Source organism: Halichoerus grypus, chromosome 5 (genome assembly GCF_964656455.1).
Source record: "Halichoerus grypus chromosome 5, mHalGry1.hap1.1, whole genome shotgun sequence".
NCBI classification, from domain to species: domain Eukaryota; kingdom Metazoa; phylum Chordata; class Mammalia; order Carnivora; family Phocidae; genus Halichoerus; species Halichoerus grypus.
The window spans coordinates 81501672-81520141 of NC_135716.1; the positions used below are offsets into that span (position 1 = coordinate 81501672).

Here is an 18470-nt window from a genome sequence, read left to right on the forward strand (position 1 = left end):
ACCATTCATGACCTCAGGGTATGAAAAGATTTCTTAAACAAGTGAAATGAAAGCACTAACCATAAAGGAAAAGATTGACAACTTTGATAAATTAAGTATTTCAGCTAATAAAAAAAAGAACAAAAAGACATGCCACCTATATAACACATAAACCATGTAGAACTACTGAAGAACTCATTTTCAGAATATATAAAGCTCAATACTGCAAAAGAAAAACAAGCAACGACTTGAATAGAGCCAAGAGGGAATACAAATGGCCAATAAACATAGCAAAAGTTTCTCAGCCTCAGTAAGTAATCAAGGAACTGCAATTTAAACCAAAATGAGATTCTACTATAGATCCATCAAGGTGAAAAAGAACATGAAGGGGGTGCAAATCAGAGGTGGAGACGAACCATAAGAAACTGTGTATGGACTCCGAGAAACAAACAGGGTTTTAGAGGGGAGGGGGGTGGGGGGATGGGTTAGCCCGGTGATGGGTATTAAGGAGGGCACATACTCCATGGAGCACTGGGTGTTATACGAAAACGGTGAATCGTGGATCACTGCATCAGGGACTGATGATGTGTTGTATGGTGACTAACATAGCATGGTAAAGTGAAATTAAATTAAAAAAAATAAAATAAAGACAGGATCAGTAAAAGGGATAGTTTGACAATAAACATCTTGTAAATAATTTTGTTTCTCTTTTTTACCTTAGCTGCAGAAACCTCAGAACCAGATCTCAAGTTCAATTATTTCAATTATAATATCCCATGAAGTATGCATGTTTGTGGTATTGCCATGCCGTTGGCACTGAGGATGGAGGGGTGGTTAATTTTCTTTTTTTTGTTTTAATTTAATTTAATTTTATTGTGTTGTGTTGGTCACCATACAGTACATCATTAGTTTTTGATGTGGTGTTCCATGATTCATTGTTTTCGAGGGGTGGTTAATTTTCAATTTCTATTTTATATTTTTGCTATTATTTGTTCTCCAAGTGAGTGGCACTGTAACAAAATTATCTGAGATAAAAATAAATAATAATATAGACTGAAAAAAAATTTTTAAAAAAAGAAAAGAAAAATACTAATTCAAAAAGAAAAAAAGAAGAACAAAGTCTGGAAAAAATAAGGAAAAGACATCTAAAGATACCAAGTAATGGAAAGAAAGTAGAGCAGCAAGAACAGTTTACAGTGCTAACAGGCAAGGAGACTGGAACTCCTGCCTTTGGGAACAGTTTGGCATTACCTACTGAGGGTGAAGAAGCACCCTCCTCCCCACCATGACAGGCACACACTTGTACACTAGGGGCCACACATCACTGGGCTTATGCCACTGTCTGTAATGTCCAGAAATGCCTAGAATGATTATATGGATAAAGAGCCTGTGGTAAGTGCATAAATCTAGAATGAAAATGAACAAACCAGAGTCACCTACAATAAATGGATACATCTTACGAAGTTTATTGGCATAACAAAGTATCAACAACACACGGGGGCTCGACAGGAGGGCCCCCACCCTGAAGTTTCTTGGCTGCTGTGTATGGCTAGGGCCTGTGGTATCTCTTTGGTGAGTGAAAGAAGCAAAACTTAGGAATACACACGTATGGTACCATCTCTATAAAGGTCAAAAATAGGCAAAGCTAACCATATTTTTAAGAATGTACACAAAATGGGGCCCTGGGTGGCTCAGTCGATTGTCTGCCTTCCGCTCAGGTCATGATCTCAGGGTCCTGGGATCGAGTCCCCATTGGGCTCCCTGCTCTGTGGAGAGCCTGTTTCTCCCTCTCCCCCTGTTCTTCTCTCTCTCTGTCAAATAAATAAATAAAATCTTAAAAAAAAAAGAATGTACACAAAATGCTAAAACTATAAAGAAAAACACAGAAGAAATCTGAGGACTCTGATGATCTTCAGCGGAGGGACAGGAGAGGTCACCAGGAAGGACACTTACACTGGGGGTGGCTTCTGGACACGGATCATATTTTGTTTCTTGAACTCAGTAGTGGCTTCATGGGTGTGCTTTATAATCATTCTACACTCTACAATTATGCATTTGTTCATAGTTTGCTATGTTTCACAGTAAAAAAGCTTAATTTAAAAGATCAATAAATAAAGGAGACATGTATATATACACACACAAGGATATTTGTTGCAGCATAGCTTTGAAGCGGCAAAAACTGGAAACAACCTGAACGTCTGTCAGGAAAGGGACATCCTCATGAGATTATTAAATGAAAAAAAGCGAACCCTATCTCTTTGTTTAAAGATGTGTTAACATTCATGAAGAGAGGTATGAAGATCACACTCACTGGAATGAATACCAAGTGGAAAGAAAGATCATTACATTTCCTTTACTCGTTATTTTAATTATTTGAACAGCGACAACCAACAGTGGCTATATTATTATCTCATCTGCAGATAATATTGAAAGTCCAGGGGTGCCTGGGTGGCTCAGTTGTTGAGCGTCTGCCTTCGGCTCGGGTCATGATCTCAGGGTCCTGGGATCGAGCCCCACATCAGGCTCCCTGCTCAGCGGGAGGCCTGCTTCTCCCTCTCCTTCTCCCCCTGCTTGTGTTCCCTCTCTCGCTGTGTCTCTCTCTGTCAAATAAATAAATGAAATCTTAAAAAAAAAAAAAAAAAAAGAAAGTCCTAATGTGAGGCTTTTTACAGATGTGTGGTCCAGGTTCAATGGCCTTCATGACAATCCATTCCATTGTTGGCTATTCTAGGAAGGAAGCAAACTGTCTTTTTTTTTAAATGGTAATGAAGGGCGCCTGGGTGGCTCAGATGGTTAAGCGTCTGCCTTTGGCTCAGGTCATGATCCCAGAGTCCTGGGATCGAGTCCCACATCGGACTCCCTGCTCCTTGGGAGCCTGCTTCTCCCCCTCTGCCTCTCTCTCTCTCTCTGTGTCTCTCATGAATAAATAAATAAAATCTTAAAAAAAAAAATGGTAATGAAAATTACCTTTCTTGGAATTTGTATTTTCATTAATAAGTGTCTAAGTAACTGAAAAAATCTCTAACTAAACCTGAAGCATTTGGTGTAATTATTTACTATGGATCTGATACTATTCCTGGTTACTCAAGATAATTCTAGTATAGATAGCTTATTGCTGTTGTTTAACAAAAACAATGGAAAACACCAAGAATCTAAATTAATACTAACACCACTGACAAAAAGTAATCAGATTTCTTATTTAAGGGCCAGGGACTATAACAATAAAGTGAATGGGAAATTTACAGAAATGAATTCCCCTAAAACTGGAAGTAATTAAATGTCAGCTGCAATACCAAAGATGCTGGCTTTGGAATTTGATGGACCTGGCTTAAGGCCCAGCTCATATACTTGGAGCCAAATTATTTAATTTCAGTGAGCTTCAGGATCTTCATTCAAAATAGAATAACATCACCTAATTTGCCAGCTAGTTGGAGGGTTAAATGAAAGAGGGACCTTACTGACATTGAAACTTTTTCTTTCTGTGCCCCATAATAACAGACAGATACTTCATTGGCAAATTCATAAAGATTTAAGAGTATTCTATCTAAAATTAAAAGTATAAGATTCTCCAAATCTGAAAAGCCAGCTAATGATGGAATATTTAAATGAAGTATTTGATTTCATATTTGAGATTAACAAAAGAACACACTCCCATTCAGCTTCTGAATTATACTGTTACCTGTGCCCTCATGATAATAACTATTGCCACAGGCTACTAACCTGAGAGAGGGAGGAAAAAACTATATTCATATGTAAAATGTTTATAGGAGCAATTACCTCAATAATTACTTTCAAACTATGCTGCTGGAGCCCTAAGGAGCCAGGTAGAGAGGCTGTGGGGGTCTCTACCCATCCACCTCCCAGGTTTAAACAGAACAGCTCCACATGGATTTGTTGTCACATTTCAATTGTACTTTAGATTTCTATTTTTTTAAAAAGTTCAAAAGTTTTAAAACTACTGGCCTACTGGTAGATAATTATGACTTTTGTGAGGAAAAGGACAGCAGGGGGAAGAAAGAGGAATTGTTGAGATTTCCAAGAGAAGGAATGAATGAAAAAGAAAAAAAAATCCTGCCCGTTTACTGAATTCTAGAGTTACTGTGCTGCAAGGCAAATTAACTAGATAAACTGCTAACCTGGAGGGACAGGTACTAGTTGTTTTTATGTTCTTGTATCAGCTGATCTTCCTTCTGGTTTCTTTGATCCTTGTTTTAACTAAATCTCTCTGTACTTTTAATTCCACTGGTTTCATTATCCATTCTTTCCCATTATGACTGGGCAATTGACAAGGCCTGGCAATTTCCAACTGGATTTCTTTTCCTTCCTGGAAAAAAGTGGAACACTTCCAATTTTTAATTACCATTCTTCTAAATTACTCTATTGTCTTTCTCTTTCCATTTTGTTTGTAAAAACAAGACAACAAAGTCAGATCAATTTAGGCCAGATTTCTACTTTTCAGTTAATCAGAAAAGAAAAATAAAGTAGGAGGAAGAAGGAAAGAACCACTGTTTATATGGTGTTTTAGATTGTACAAAACGTTTTTATTTATTATCTCATTAAATTATCCTAACAGCCTTGGGAAGTAAATGCTATTTATTCTGACTGATAACTAAGAATGGAATTAGTTTCAGTCAACCAGCAGACATAAGAGCTAATCTATAACTCAGATATATTGATTCTGAGACCAGTGCCCTTTATCAACACGGAATCCCAATTGCCTCTGATCAGTGTCCAGCAAAGTTCTTGGAAGTATGAGTTTTGTTTTTTAACCAGCAAGTCCCCTTGCATAGGCCTGGCAGATATGGTTATATAATTCCAAGTTAACTTGGTTCTATTTTGTCTCTTGGTTATGGGGGAGTATGTAGTGAAGTGAGGGAGGAAGATCAAATACAGTTTTGAGATTACTACTAAAAAATTTGTTTTATATGGCCAAGAAATGTTTGTGACTGTTTTGGTTCTGACTTTATCATTTGATCATCAGGTTTTCATTGAAAACTATTTAACTGCTACGGAGGACACGGAAAAATAACACTTAGTTCTGAATAGTAGTCTGTTTTTGGTCAAGATAATGGGAAAATAAATTTATGGCTGGGAGAATGCTCTCCTATGGGTGTCTGCCTGGAAGCCTGATGAACCTGTAAGTCACACCATGAAGGCGTTCTTGTTGAAACCTTCCTACTGACTCAAGCAAATGAGGGGGATATCCACCCACTCCAGCAAAAACCTTATGATACTGTTATTGTTTCCAAACTGCTTCCCTGCTAGAATGTAAACTCTCTGAAAACTGGAACTAGGACATCATCCATGTGTCCATAGTAAGGTGATGTGGTAATGAATGAATAAGGGAAGAAAAAGAGACACATAAAAGTCTATAGTCAAAACAGAATTTCTTTATCTAATGGACTACAATGCAAATTTATTTTTATTGAATAGTTTTTCTAAATACTATTAAGGGCAATAATCTTGACAATGGTTAGTGCTTGACCTGTGAAGTTCAAAGAGAATCTCTTAGGTGGTTTGTGGTTGTCATTCAACCTTCCTGTGATCAACCTGGTGGGTGTGCCAAGCCTTGCTGTAATTTGTTGGTTTTTTTCTTTGTATGCTTTAATCAGTGTCTTGATTTTTCACTATCACTGACAATAAAAACAAATTAGAGGAGATATAAAATAGCTTTCTTACCTTAAGGATCTTTCATTGAAAGATAAAGGTGATGAATGATTTCGAGGGGTGCCCATTTTAATAAATCTTTGTCTTAATTTCTCCAAAATAATGGTTAAGCTTAAATAGCTGGCATTTCCTTTCTGAGCCCCTATTCCCTAGTTATCCCTTTTTGAGATATGTGAAATTATGCCCAGAGGTTCCATTTAGAAACTATTCTGCTCCAACTGGACTTATGGAAACATTTGTAGCTGTTTTCATAACTCAGTGTAAGCACTTTTTAGGCAATCAGTTCATTTTTCTTTTGTCCTTTTCAAAAATTGAGGTAAAATTCATACAGCATAAAATTAACCTTTTTAAAGTACATGATTCAGGGGGCATTTAGTACATTGACAATGTGGTGTAACAATCACCTCTATCTAGTTCCAAAACATTTTCATCACCCCCAAGGCAGACCCTGTACCCGTGAGCAGTTGCTCCCATTCTCTCCTACACCCAAGCCCTGGCAGCCACCAGTCTGCTTTCTGTCTTCAGGGAAATGTCTATTCCAGGCATTTCATATAAATGGACTCACATATAATGTGACCTTTAGTGTCTGGCTTCTTTCTCCTAGCATAATGTTTTCAAGGTTCATTCATACTGTAGCATGTGTCAGCATTTCATTCTTTCAACTCAGTTTATTTTTGACTTACTAAAAAACCCTTTTTGTTTGCCACTTCATTTATTCTCTGGAATACATGCCTTCCTTTACTTCTGATTATATTTCTTTTCTTTTTCAGGCTGGGATTATTCATACATTTTTTTTCTTGAGTATAGTTGACAAAATGTTACATTAGTTTCAGGTGTACAACACAGTGATTCAATTTCTCTATATATCATGGGCTATGCTCCGCCATACGTAGCTACCATCTGTCACCAAATAAGGCTATTGCAATATCACTGACTATATTCCCTATGCTGTACCTTTCATTCCCATGACATATTCATTCCATAACTGGAAGCCTGTACTTCCACTCCCCTTCACTGATTTGACCCATTTCCCCCCTCCCCTTTCCCTCTGGAAACCATCAGTTCTTTGTATTTTATAGGGCTGATTCTACTTCCTGTTTGTTTATTCATTTGTTTTGTTTTTTAGATTCCACATATGGTGAAATCATATGGTATTTGTCTTTCTCTGACTTATTTCACTTAGCATAACAGGTTCATCCATGTTGTTGCAAATGGAAAGATCCCATCCTTTAAACAATCTTGACAAAGAAGAACAAAGCTGGAGGCATCACAGTCCCAGATTTTAAGATACATTACAAAGCTGTAGTAGTCAAAATAGTATGGTACTGGCACAAAAATAAACACATGGATTAATGGAATAGAACAGAGAGCCTAGAAATAAGCCCATGCTTATATGGTCAGTTAATCTATGACAAAGGAGGCAAGAATATACAATGGGGAAAAGATAGTCTCTTCGATAAATGGTGCTGGGAAAACTGGACAGCCACATGCAAAAGAATGAAACTGGACCACTTTCTTATACCATACACAAAAATAAACTCAAAATGGGTGAAGACCTAAATGTGAGGCCTGAAACTATAAAAATCCTACATGAAAAACAGGCAGTAATTTCTTTGACAATGGCCATAGCAACATTTTTCTAGATATGTCTCCTGAGGCAAGGGAAACAAAAACAAAAAAAACTACTGGGACTACCTCAAAATAGAAAGCATCTGCACAGTGAAGGAAACTACCCACAAAATGAAAAGACAACATACTGAATGGGAGAAGATATGTGCAAATGACATATCCAATAAGGGGCTAATATCCAAAATATATAAAGAACTTATACACCACAATACCAAAAAAACCAAACAGTCCAATTAAAAAATGGACAGAAGACCTGAATAGGCATTTTTCCAAAAAAACACATCCAGATGGCCAACAGACATGTGAAAAGATGCTCAACGTCATAAATCATCAGGGAAATGCAAATCAAAACTACAATGAGATATCACAGCTTATATCTGTCAGCATGGCTAAAATCAAAAAGAAATAACATGTGTTGGTGAGGATGTGGAGAAAAAGGAACCCTCATGCACTGTTGGTGGGAATGTAAATTGGTGTAGCCACTGTGGAGAACAGTACGGAGATTACTCACAAAATTAAAAATGAACCAATAATTCCACTACTGGGTATTTACCTAAAGAAAACATGAATAGTAATTAAAAGAACATATATGCATCCCTATGTTTATTGCAGCATTATTTACAATAGCCAAGATATCTAAGCAACCCAAGCGTCCATCAACAGATGAATAGATAAGGAAGATGTGCTTTATATATACACATACAATGGAATATTACACAGGCTTGTGATTATACTTCTGTGTTTGCACAGAGGTAGTGTTTTGGGGTTGATATCCAGTTTGTTTGCTTTTTTCTGGCGAAGTTCTAGCCTCAGTAGGATTTTACAAGAGAGCTTTGGAGAACAAATTATAGATTAGATTTTGTCCAAACTTGAATAGGAGTTGGGCTTTCATAAATCACTCATTGGCTAAGGGCCACCTAAACTAAGAGGGACCCAAATTCTCAGATACTTCCAGCTGTTTTCACAGGCAGACAAAACAGTATCTGTGGCTGAGTGCAGTCTTTTGGAGGCAGGGACAGATATGGGCCCACAGATGCAAAAGTACAAAGGAGCTGGGGATGGGGATGGGTACAAAAGAAATGATGGAAGGGCTTTAAGGGGATCTGGTCCAAGGTCAATAGTTGTTTGCTACAGGGATTATTTATTAATTCTGATTAAATGATTCTCAATCTTTAAACAAATGATTCATTTAGTGATTCTGAAACATGTTCATTTTAAAAGAATTGTTCAATAGGCAAACAATTCTGTTCAGATATTAGCTTAGCCAAGGGCTACACTATAGGATATCCTTCTCCTTACTATTTCTCAAACACACCATACACAAATCTGTCTCACAGACTTTGTACTTGTTTCTTCTGCCAAGGTCTCACCCCACAGAGTGAGAAAAATACGACTTTGTGATAGAGGGATTTGCCTGTTTCACCCTGATCCCAGGCTTGCTATCAGTGATTAGATGTTGTGTACCTCTTAATGTGATGCAATATGAAGTATACAACATCATCATAGAGTATTCTTGCCCAAAACTATTTAAATAGACTTTGATCAAACTTTTCCTAACTTCAGGTGTACAATATAAATATTGTTTTATATAGTCAGTGTTACTTGGGAGTACTGGGTTTGCCCACATATTTACCACTTGGTTTGTTCATCCTCCCTTCTTGCACCTCACGCATTTCAGTTTGGTTTAATTGTATCCTTTTGAATTTTCTTATTGGTATTATGTCCCGTATTCTTCTGACCTGGGCTTATGAATTCCTTCCTGTTTTTGTTTTTATTTTTCTAAATTAAACCACTGAATACTAGTGACTATTTAGCTGATAATAAAAATAAAGAAACCAAGCTTTGATGCATGATACGGCTTGGGTTACCTTGTTTCTTCTATACATCTCCTTCTTATCATGTAAAGATCTCCTTGTATCAGAATTAATTAATTAATGTGATTACAGCAAAGCAATCAAATATATAAGGAAGCAATTCAACAGATGAATTCTAGAGTTGTAAATCTAATCATGATTTGTGTGACTTGGGACTGTAACCTCAGATTTCAAAAAGTACTTTCCCTCTAAATAAAAATAAAAGGTATGATTTCTATTAATCTTGGATTAGAATCTAATAAAAATAACTGTCAGTTCACAGTAACAAAGACACTCAGAAATAAAGTGATTAAAGCAAACAATAGTTAGGAAAATAGACATCATCTTCCTAAAATGTTTCTATTTCAAAGAAAAGTTTTGTAGAACTTGTTTTACCTTCCAAAATGCTCTACATTGAAAGTCACGATCTAGCTGACTGTAATCCTTACTTTATAGATCTTACAAGCTTTACTATGTTTATTACGCTCAGCCAAAGATGTATGCTCCATACCTACCAAAGAGATGGCAACTTTGCAATTTTATGTGTAAGAAGATTGTTTAAACAAGAGGTTCAATATTTTCTTTAAGGAAAAGATGTTCAAGTGGAAAAAGTATCTTTGTGTACAAAGCTAAAAATAAAAGCCTCCCTGAAAGGGAAAGTAATAACCTTAAACCTAAAGAGGCCTGAAGGTTATTTGGTCTAGTCATTTCATTTCCAGATGCATCAGGGGCCAGAGTTACTGATACTGGTAGCACAGCCCGGAGTACAATCCAGGTCTCCTGATTTCAAGTTAAGAGTCTTTCCACTCTATGCAGAATGTCCATTTGGGTGCCCTCAAATTAGAGTACACCACAGCAGATAACGGTGTGGGCAGCACAGATATATAAGAAATTCTCTATAATGTCAGGAAAGAAATACATCAGAACACAAAAACAACACATACACAATATTAACCAAGAAAGGTTGAAGAAGGGGGGGGATACAATCTTGAAAAGATTTGCTTAGTTAAACTTCTATTTACTGTTTTATTGTTGTTTATGCTTCCCTGTACAATTGTTTAAATAGAGACCAAAAATAATCCCACTTCAAAGGACAATAGAAAGATTTCATTTTGAATTAAAATACTCATGTTAAGAAACAATGGCAGAGAGAAAACAATAAAATCTATAGGGAAAACACAAAACATACTTCTAAACTGATTAAGGGCTTAAATTAATAGCATGATGCTTGTTTAGTGGGAGCTTCCTTTTGCTTCTTTGAGCATCATTGGTTTTAAGATTTAGTACATTCTCTTTCACTGACATTTTATTCACCTTACAGAAACTTATGTGAACCCCAGGAACAATTTTATTTTTCAAAATCATGAAATTATTATTAAGAACATCCCTGAAAGGGAGGGTTTCCAATCACAGCAATTAACAAGAGTTTCTGGACCTCAAATCCCAAGGAAAGTGTGTAGCTCTTTAAAAGGGTGGCCTTTTTGAAGAGGGAAAATCAAAGGAAGGAAATTACTACGTACGTTTCTTACCCAAGGAGAGCTCTCACCACCACATATTTCCTGTTAAAGGAGCATCTGAAATGGTTCCTCAATAATAACCCTAACCCAACCCAGTCAACTTGCACTGAATAATTCCTAATGATTCCCTTCTACTGCACTTCTCCGAACTCTGGGTCACACCCAACTAGAGTGAAGGCAAAGGTCTCCACAGGAGACTGAACACCCTAGTGTCACATCAAACTGGAGCTTGACCCTGGCCAATCATCCTCACCTCTAAGATGGGAGTGAGAACAGAGTTTTCTCCTTTACTGACTCTTGTCAGGGCTAAAAAGGACAAGAAAATCAAAGTGCAATGCATGGAAAACTTTTTTCTGTTAAATATTAAGTAATGAACATTCACACTCTCCCCCTCCTAGATAAAGTGTTTTCACAGCACAACCCCATGCATGTCCTCTTAGACTTTGTGAGGAAACCAAAGGTCTATGTCCAGAGGTTCACAGAGAGCAGGTTCACAGACCTGCACTGGATGCAAGTCTTGGGGCCAAACGGTTTCCATTCTTCCTGCTAAAATTGAGCTCCAATAATTACCACTAATTACGTACAAAAATATACCTCCAAATCTTGTGGAGGAAAATTCTAAGATAAACCCAAACAACTAATGTCCATTTCACAAATATTTATTATGAGCATGTCATGTGCTAGGAAATATAATGGTGAACAAGAAACAGCACCTGCCCTCACAGAGCCTAACAATGGGCAGAGTAGCTTGAAATACTGGCCACCAGGCATTCTTTTTTTTTTTTTTTTTTTTAAAGATTTTATTTATTTATTTGAGAGAGAGAGAGAGAGCACATGAGAGGGGGAGGGCCAGAGGGAGAAGCAGACTCCCCGCCGAGCAGGGAGCCCGATGCGGGACTCGATCCTGGGACTCCAGGATCATGACCTGAGCCAAAGGCAGTCACTTAACCAACTGAGCCACCCAGGAGCCTGCCACCAGGCATTCTAATCAACGTCAACTTTTACTGATTGTCTACATCATGCAAAGGAATGTGACAATGACCAAGACAAGGTCTGATGTCTTGGTGTGACTCAGAGCCAGGCACATGGTGCAGGACAGCTTGGGAGAGCCATTCCAAGATTCCTCATAAAAGTCTTGATGTTTGTGTACATTATTGCTAAAAAAATGGACACATTCAAACTTATGCCTATGATGTCACTCTTATTTACATTAAAGTATACCTCTGTGGTGGGACACAGGTCAGCAGGAATCCCAAAGAGTCCTGGGCATGGGCATTGAAATGAGTAGCATTATGACCATTGGATGCCCAGGTGGAAGAGGGGAGGAGGTGACCCAGCAGTAACTGCTGCAGGAGATAAAGGAAGTGCTGGGTACAGATAAAGAAGTGCTGGGTACAGGTGCCAGGAGTCTTAATGAAGGAGCATCTTAAGACTGGCCTATGAGGGAAAGGTGGGGCTTAAATAAGGCCCAGGAGAAAAGCAAAGTGTTCTAGGTCTAGGGCATGGCACATGCCTGAGTGGTGGGACTAAAGGTCACAAGTGCAGCAGGCTGGGGACTAGCATGGGGGCTTGTAAAGGACTTTTGAATCCTGACTATGGGGTTAGTATTTGAGCATATTGACTAAACTTGGCTTCTAGTATAAAAATGATCAGTACTTAATCTGTTACCTTGAAAACAAAAGTTGACATTTAAACAGTAACTATTAATTGGATCACTCTCTGAAACGCACCACCCCACACACAAAGTGCCCACCCCTCACTCTATCATGAAAGCTGACCAGACAGCAGTGCTCTCCTTATCTTCAGTCTGGCTCCCAAAGGAGATAATGGAGACAGTCTTCCCTCCCTTTCTCATTCTAGTCCTTAGCCCCAGGCCTTTCCTGTTCTCTTCAGGGTTCCTAAATCTTGACCTGCCCTCCGAACCCCCCTCAAAGGTGGCTGCTATCAGCCCACAGCTCTCTGTATTAGGCACTTGCCAGTCAGTGTCTGCTTGGGTTACCCCTGGCTCTCCTGCTGGTCCATGAGCTCTTGGAGGGAACGGTCTATTTTTACACTCCTGGTGGAGCTGCCTGCAGGTATCAGAAATTAAGATTAGTTTCTAACTGGTTCTTTGTTCTCCTTCTCTCAATTGCTACAGAAGTTTCCAAATCTGTAGCCCTGCCCCAATCTCTCCCTGTATCTTAAATCCATTATAGGTACAACATCAGGATAATCATAACTCCATTTTTATTTTTATTACCTCTTCTTTTCTTCTCTCAAGATCTCACAGAGGCCCTAATTTTCTCTTGGATTGATGCAGAATCCCTAAAAAAAGGACCTAAGGCTTTATCTAGTTGACTTTATACCCCAGTATATTCTGGTTTAGGATAAATCCCAAAAATCTAGTACACAGCTCAGTGCCACAGCCATTAGCCAGGGGCACAGCACAAAGAGGCACTAAATCCTTATAGAATAAATGAGTGAATTATCTTTTCATTTCCTCTTTTGCATACATCTCTCCTGATCCTACGTGTATGTTTTCACAGATAACATCTTACCAATCTGAAGAGAACTTTTCTTTCTGACAGGTCAGGATGTTTAAAGCATTTGTTCTCACTAACTTCTTTTATGAAATCTGAGATTATAGCCAGTTAGGATCTAGTCACTTAAAACATTAACTGCTCCAATATTTGTGTCTGTCTAGTTTTCTGTTCAAAGGGATGCAATTCAAGGTCAAAGAACATGTCAACTGCTTCCTTGTCATTCTGGGTACTCAGGTAGAGCTTTCTGTACATGGTAAGTACTGACTAAATACTCTTCAATAAATCTTCTCTTAAAGGGCCAGTCAACAGATCTAAATCAAATAGCACTTACAAATTAGTGATTTTAGACAGAGATCAGTGGGTTTTAACAAGTTGGGACATAAATACGAGTAGGATTTTGAACTGAATTTCCCCTCCCCCACAAAAAATTTGGGTAGCTATATTTTCCATTTCTATAGGGTTAACACATATTTTTGGAATTCTTTTCCCCCTCAGTATAGCCCTATCATATAAAAATAAAAATGTATAATAATCAACAATAAAAAGATAAAGCTCATACACAGAATTATAACATCAAGGTCATGTGACTTTTCTGCTCATTTGACCCGCTAAACTGCTGCACAGGCCACGTGGGAAGACAAAGGTCAGGGGATGTGCCTTAGGAGGAGTCAGTCACTGGACAAATAGCAGGGAGTGCTCTAGAGAGGAAGAAAGCACAGACAGAGCTCCACAAATATGTTTAATGAGCATGTGTCAGCAGTGTTTTTCTGAAAATTGTAGTTTTTTCCCCTTAAATCTAGGCTATTTTTCTGAGTCTTTTTGCTTTAAGCAGTCAGTATGGACATGCAGCTCCAAAAATATATCAGAGAAATACAAAAGATAGGATTGTTGTTTTTATGCAAGCCTTCCCAAATGAGGCAGGTGGACAGAGCAGCAATCCCCACACACTGGTCCAACAGCACGTCTGTCTGACTCGACAGCTTTGAGGTCATCGGTCCACTTCATAGCCCTTGTGGGGAGTAGTGATTTTCCATCACTAGAAACATGGATCAGATGAAATCTGGTAGCCAAGATCTAAAAGACTTCATGACTTAGCCTAAACACACAACTATTTTCCAACTGGCAAAAAAGTTATTTTCTGTATTCGGTATTGGAAGTATACAATTATAATTAATCATTTTAGCTTGAATTTTGGGAAATAAATGTATTTTGTTAAGGTTATGAGAAGTATATTTTGTTAGAGTTTATGGGAGTTGCCATGAAACACAATAATTTGGGGGAAAATAAAAGAGACAATTTGTGTTTACTGGGCCATGGATGGATGACTGACAATGGATGATATCACTAATAGGCAATTATAACATCCAGCATTCCTAAATGATTTAATAATTTGTTTTGAAGAAATATAGTTTCCAAAAGAACAAAAAGACAATCTAAACATTTATTTGGACAGCTGTGTGCCAAAATAAAATAAAATACGTAAGTAAAGAAATTAATCCCAACCTAAAAAAATCAAATATTTAGTCACAAACCTAAAAGTCTGTAAATGAATTATTTGCAATACTCAGTGCATCTCCTGTGGAAAAAACATTTCCTATGGGAATGTTGTAGATAGTGGTAGGGCTCCCCTTGTAACCCACAAAAAAGTAGATTAAGTCTTAGGAACACATATGACCGTAAAGCATAATGGTAAAGAACATGAACTTTACAGAGCCAAAGACTCGGGATTGCAGTGGCTCTGTCATTTACTGGTAGAACTGCCATAAGAAGTTACATGCTACAGTCTCCAGCAAGAAGTAAGCCTCCCAGAGCAGTCTCTGTCTGGCCTACACCAGGGAAGCTGGCAGCTGGAGCAACTATGCTGCCCCACAGGGAGGATTTCCCGTGATGGGGAGCCCACTTGTATCCTGGTGTGCTCAGGTGGGAGGCTTATGTGTAGAGTTCATGTCGAGGAAGATTACCTCCCACATGGCCCTGATAGAGTTAATGCTGTCAGGTCAATATGCTGGGGCAGCGATACCATTTAAAACTGTACTATAGTCTTTTCAGATTCTTGTAATTCTTTTTTTTTTAATTTATTTTTATTTTTTATTATTTTTTAAAGATTTTATTTATTTATTTGACAGAGAGAGAGAGAGGGAGACAGATCACAAGCAGGGGGAGTGGCAGAGGGAGAGGGAGAAGCAGGCTCCCCGCTGAGCAGGGAGCCCGATGCAGGCCTTGATCCCAGGACCCCAGGGATCATGACCTGAGCTGAAGGCAGATGCTTAACCCACTTAGCCACTCAGGCGCCCCCAGATGCTTGTTATTCTAAAACTTAGGACTAAAATGAGGTTCAGCCTTAATAAAGATAAGTTTCATGTGAAACTTAAGCTTTTCATACATTTAGATACGCTTTCTAAATATCTGGGTAAACCTCCCCCTACCCCCAATCTATAAGGCAATTGCATTATAATACAGCCACCTTTTTATAAACAAAAGGAAGCATTTGTTATAAGACAAATCTGCATGGATCAGTGTTCTTGTGTCTATCTACCCAGGGTTTATAGGGACTCTTTCCATGAAATACATGTTTTTCAGGAAAACAAGCTCTTGGGCAGAGCCATCATTCACCTGCACAGTACCATATGAAAGCCAGATGAGACATGGAGTTATGGTCTCTGGGAATGCTGACTGCCTACATAGGTCAGTCAGGACAACACTCAATAAATGCTCACAATTTAGAATGACCATGGCTAGAATGTTCATTATGCACTGGAAGATGCTATCAATAACTGCTTCAAAATCAGAACATCATATATTCATAATGGGTTTTTTTCTCTCTCAGATACTGGTATAAGCTCAGATGTTACTATAATTAGGTAAAAAATTAACATCAAGAGAGTTAAAATAATACACTATTCAAGTAAAGAGAGATTACAATAAGATAGAGAAAATTGCAAATACACTGTTTACACTAATTCTCTATATGACTGAATAGTTTGATTAAAAATGTTTCTTCTTTTCTCTAATTTATAGATTTAGAATGATTATTGGAGATGTAATAGCCATAGTTTGGACCAGATCTATATACCATTCTACCTTGCCTATCCAAAACCACATTTTAAGGTAGGGTACCATGAAACTTGATAGAGAACAAAACTTTCTTACTATGGAAAGCAAAAAGATGTGACAACTTAAGAATTTTGTTTAAAGCTTATAAAATGCCTTTACAGTAAGTTATATTTTCATTTACATAAACTGACTCATGCAAAGCTATCTTATTTTTTAACAAGGAAAACATGTAGAAAAAAATCTTAGAATTAAAACACACATACAGAACATTTTTTATCTTCTTAATTTTTAATAAAATTAAGAATCACTAAACCTGCATTATTGTTTTTGTTGCCACTTATAATTTTTCCCCTATAAGTACTTTATGGGCTTGACTCAGCTCTGGCCTAGTTTTACAGGCAAACTCTAGGATCTAGTTTATTGTCTTTAAAAATAAGAGATAAGGGGCGCTTGGGTGGCTCAGTTGCTTAAGCATCTGACTTTTGATTTTGGCTCAGGTCATGATCTCAGGTCATGATCTCAGGGTTGTGAGATCGAGCCCCAGTTCTGGCTCCATGCTCAGCAGGGAATCTGCTGGAGAGTCTCTCTCTCTCTCTCTCTCTCTCTCTCTCTTTGCCCCACCCCCCACTTGTGCTCTCTTTCTCTCAAATAAATAAGTAAATCTTAAAAAAAAAAAAAAAAGATAAAACACTAATAAAAGAACCAGCCATTGTAGCAAACTAGATGCTATTAGAGAGTGTCCTCACCTTCCTCTGGTAGCCTTCTGTAGAACCTTCATTCCCATCAGGCTGCAGGACTTTCCTTCCAACTGCTGGTCCTTCAAGATGGTGCCCTCAGAGTGCACTTCACTGAACATCCCATAGGCATCTTGCACGAGAAGGCAGACTCTACAAAAAAGTATTCACATTTTTTTAGGAGACAGTTTTTAATTCACTACAGAGGTCAGGATTTCCTTCTCCTTTGTTAGAAATCCATTGTAATCATCTTCCTGAATGGGTAAATCAAGGTAAAGGAAGTTGAATTCAAATATGCACTTTAGATTTGTACTTAACAGGTGTTTGGGTCACTATCCACAAAATACAGAAGGAAACAGAATTCTCTTTTGGCATAGAACTAAACCCTAAGCCAAATGTGGTTTAAAAGCACACAAAGAAGATCATCCTTTCAAATATAATATATTACCACTGCCCAAAAAGAGATTATCCTCTCTCCCCATTTTTATCCTGTCTGTTATAACAGGAAACATTTCTATTTCGTATGGATGCTCAATACTGAGAAAAGCTTCAGTGTAACACTATGATAAGAACAACAATAAGGGGCTTTCTCTGAGAAGGTACATATTTACAGACATGCATATCCCACAGGATAAAAAACCAGCATCCCTGCTGGCAGCAACACAGACATGATGGATATCCAGTGACATGATGGGATTCCCCCAAACTTTTAAGTTCAAAGGGTAGTACTTATAAAAACCTATTTATGATGGAATTTCCAATCCTCTCACTTCATAATTCAGGTAAATCAAGTCTTATTTATTATGAAATGACACATTCTCAGAAAATATTTACTGAAGCCTAAAAAAAATTAGGCAGTAAATAACACCACCAAATAGACTGTGAGGAACAAAACTATTTTATTTTATTTTATTTTTTAAAGATTTTATTTATTTATTTGACAGAGAGAGATACAGCAAGAGAGGGAGCACAAGCAGGGGAGTGGGAGAGGGAGAAGCAGGCTTCCTGATGAGCAGGGAGCCCGATGCGGGGCTTGATCCCAGGACCCTGAGATCATGACCTGAGCCGAAGGCAGATGCTTAATGACTGAGCCACCCAGGTGCCCCAGAACAAAACTATTTTAAAGATGAGGGTGTACAGTAAAGTGCATGTTAGGAAAGAACAGATGACAAATGATGAACAAAAGAATGCTAAATCTGAAGCAATGAACTTTGTTTTAAAAAAGATTTTATTTATTTATTTGTCAGAGAGAGAGAGCACAGCAGGAGGAGTGGTAGGCAGAGGGAGAAGCAGGCGCCCTGCTGAGCAAGGAGCCTGATACAGGGCTCCATCCCAAGACCCTGGAATCATGACCTGAGCCGAAGGCAGACGCTTAACCGACTGAGTGACCTAGATGTCCATGAAACAATGAACTTTAAATAATGCCTAGAAGCTAGACTTCCCAATTAATTCTCCCAGGTCCACAGGGTCCCCCTGATTCACAACAGAGGCAAAGGTAAATCTTGTCTGAAAGAA

The 18470-nt window shown here is 38.1% G+C and overlaps 1 protein-coding gene across 10 annotated transcripts in view; it reads right to left on the reverse strand.

The window, feature by feature from the left end:
- The window catches only part of SPIDR (scaffold protein involved in DNA repair), a 602461-nt gene that overhangs the window by 55298 nt on the left and 528693 nt on the right, over positions 1-18470 (reverse strand). For all 10 annotated transcript variants that reach the window (XM_078072412.1, XM_078072415.1, XM_078072413.1 and 7 more), the window contains one exon: positions 16968-17108. In XM_078072412.1, coding sequence (XP_077928538.1) covers positions 16968-17108 — 141 coding nt within the window. The remainder of the gene's footprint in view (positions 1-16967; positions 17109-18470) is intronic.